We start from the raw sequence: 2,500 nt of genomic DNA, 5'->3' as shown, positions 1-2,500 counted from the left end.
CTGCAGACTAGGCCACGATCCAAAATCGAAACACAACCGAAACGGACAACATCAATAGGCATCTGCTGGCCACTGATCACAGAGGTCATTGTTATCATGTCATCATTTTTATCACTATTCATCACATGACATCACTGTGAGACAGTCAATGGTTAGCACCAGGATTCTCCTTCTTTTTCTTCTTCTCCTGCGTACCTGGACCGTGCTCTTACGTGTATGACTTTTCTTTTTCAACGTACCGTCAGGCAGCGATATATCGTTTTCGGGGGCTGGTGGGGGGGGGGGTTAGGGGGGGAGGTGTCAGTTCTCGTCTCTCCCAAAAACTGAGAGCTGTAAACAAAACAGCGTCATGACTAGATAATCAATCATAAATAATGAGAATCATTATGGCGTGGAGGTTCTTGAGTGTTCGTGGCAGTTGAGTTTCAGTTTCAGTTTCAGTTTCAGTAGCTCAAGGAGGCGTCACTGCGTTCGGACAAATCCATATACGCTACACCACATCTGCCAAGCAGATGCCTGACCAGCAAGCGTAACCCAACGCGCTTAGTCAGGCCTTGAGAAAAAAAAAAGTTAATAAATAATAGATAAATACATTAAAAAAAAAGAACTACTACTGATAATAATAATATGTATAAGACGCAAAAGCATGATGAAGTCAACTACAAGCGTACAAAAAAAATATTAATTTTTTTTAAATAAATAAATAAATAAATAAATAAATAAAGTAATAATAATAATAAGGAAGAAGAAGTAATAATAATAATAATTAATAAAATCAATCAATCAATCAATAAAATAAATAAATAAATAAGACAACAAGAAGAAGAAGAATAAAGAAGTAATAATAATAATAAATAAATAAAATAAAATAAATAAATAAAATAAATAAATAAATAAAAAAGACAAGAAGATTGAGATTCAATCAACGAACGACCTGGTGGTTCATACTGAATCACTCAGTTTGCTTCCCTGTCTTTCTCCCCTGCCCTTTCTGGGATACAGGCCGCCCGGCCACCAAGAGACCTCCATAGTCCTGCTGTCCTGTGCCTTTGGACTCTTATATCTGGTTCCAGACAAGGCCCGCATCATAGTTCAAATCATACTTTTCAGGTCACAACTTGTTCGTTGAGGACAGTCAGCTCAGTGGACAGTCACTCTTCCAGATGGAGATTTGTCCTTCTCCTTAAAAAAAAAACTCGTACCACTCTGGAACTGGGGGGAGTCCAGTTTAACCACCTGGTGGCAAAAAAAAAAAAAAAAATCAAGGTATTCAGGGATTGGGTCTTGGTTCGCTGAAGCTTGTGTAGTTCTGGAGCTCCCTTCTCTGAAGGTGAAGGAAAGACTGCCCGTTAGAGGAAAAGAAAAAAAAAGTTTCAACCGGCAACGGACCTGTCGCCAGTCCAGCTGGCCTGCAGGGCCAGGTCGCAGAGGGTGTCGGTGGTGAGTCGCATTGAGCTGTGACTCAGCACGTCGCGGATGAGCTGAGGGGGGAAGCCCATCTGAAGCACGTCCTGCACGTGAGGGGAGGCCATGAGGTCATCCAGTCGGGACTCGAAGGAAGGGGGGGAGGTGGAGGTGGAGGTGGTGGTGGTGGTGGTGAGCGTGGTGTGGTGGTGGTGGTGGTGGTGGGGTGGAAGGACAGGAGACGGCGTGCCCTGCTGCTGCTCCGTTTCAGCTTCAGCTGGTGCTGTTCGGGTGTGGAGCACGTGGCTTGTGTGCGGCCTGTAGGGAAAGAAAATAAGATTAAACAAACTGAATGGTTTTAGATAGGTAGGTGGAAAGACAAGACAAATAATTACATAAGTGCAGATAGAATGGATAGATGGGTGGACAGAGGGACAAATGAATGTATAAATAGATAAATAAATAAATAATAAATGATGTATAATAAACATCATTTGTTATTTATTTATCTATATTATATAAATGAACGAATAAATGAATGAATGAATGAATAAATAAATAAATAACACATATCTATGTACCGATTTATCTGTCAATCTATAGATCTATCTTTCTATCCATCTATATGGAGAGACAGACAAACAGACAGACAGACAGACAGAGAACCAGATGGAATTAATAAATCAAAATTTTAAAAAGGGTGGTAATTTGTCTCCCAAGAAATGTATGTGGGGCTTTGTGATTGATAATGGGGGTGGAATGTCGTTTGTTTGTTTGTTTTTAAGCGTTGTTAAAAAATTATCATGAAAAAAAAAGTGCATTACATGAACACATTAATAAACGAATGAATATATATATAACAAGTCAAATAAAATGGATACTATTGTTTGTATTTTTGATAAAAGAAAAGGAACATAAAGAGGCATGTGGAAGGCAAGAGAATGGGTGATAGGATACGTAAATTTATACTAATCACACGGTTCAATGAATAGCAACACCACCACAACCACCACCACCACCAAACACACACACACACACACACACACACACACACACACACACACACACGATCTGAACGACAACAACAACTAAATCA

General features: G+C 39.8%; 1 protein-coding gene across 1 annotated transcript in view; it reads right to left on the bottom strand.

Moving 5' to 3' along the window:
• Positions 1-871: 871 nt before the first annotated feature.
• LOC143279410 (death-associated inhibitor of apoptosis 1-like) overlaps positions 872-2,500 on the bottom strand; it is a 4,151-nt gene continuing 2,522 nt past the window's right edge. The window contains exon 3 of the mRNA XM_076583452.1: positions 872-1,722. Coding sequence (XP_076439567.1) covers positions 1,374-1,722 — 349 coding nt within the window. The 3' untranslated portion in view covers positions 872-1,373. The remainder of the gene's footprint in view (positions 1,723-2,500) is intronic.

Source organism: Babylonia areolata, chromosome 2 (genome assembly GCF_041734735.1).
Source record: "Babylonia areolata isolate BAREFJ2019XMU chromosome 2, ASM4173473v1, whole genome shotgun sequence".
NCBI lineage: Eukaryota > Metazoa > Mollusca > Gastropoda > Neogastropoda > Buccinidae > Babylonia > Babylonia areolata.
The sequence above is the reverse complement of the archived record's forward strand: the minus strand, read 5'-3'. Positions and strand labels throughout refer to the sequence as shown.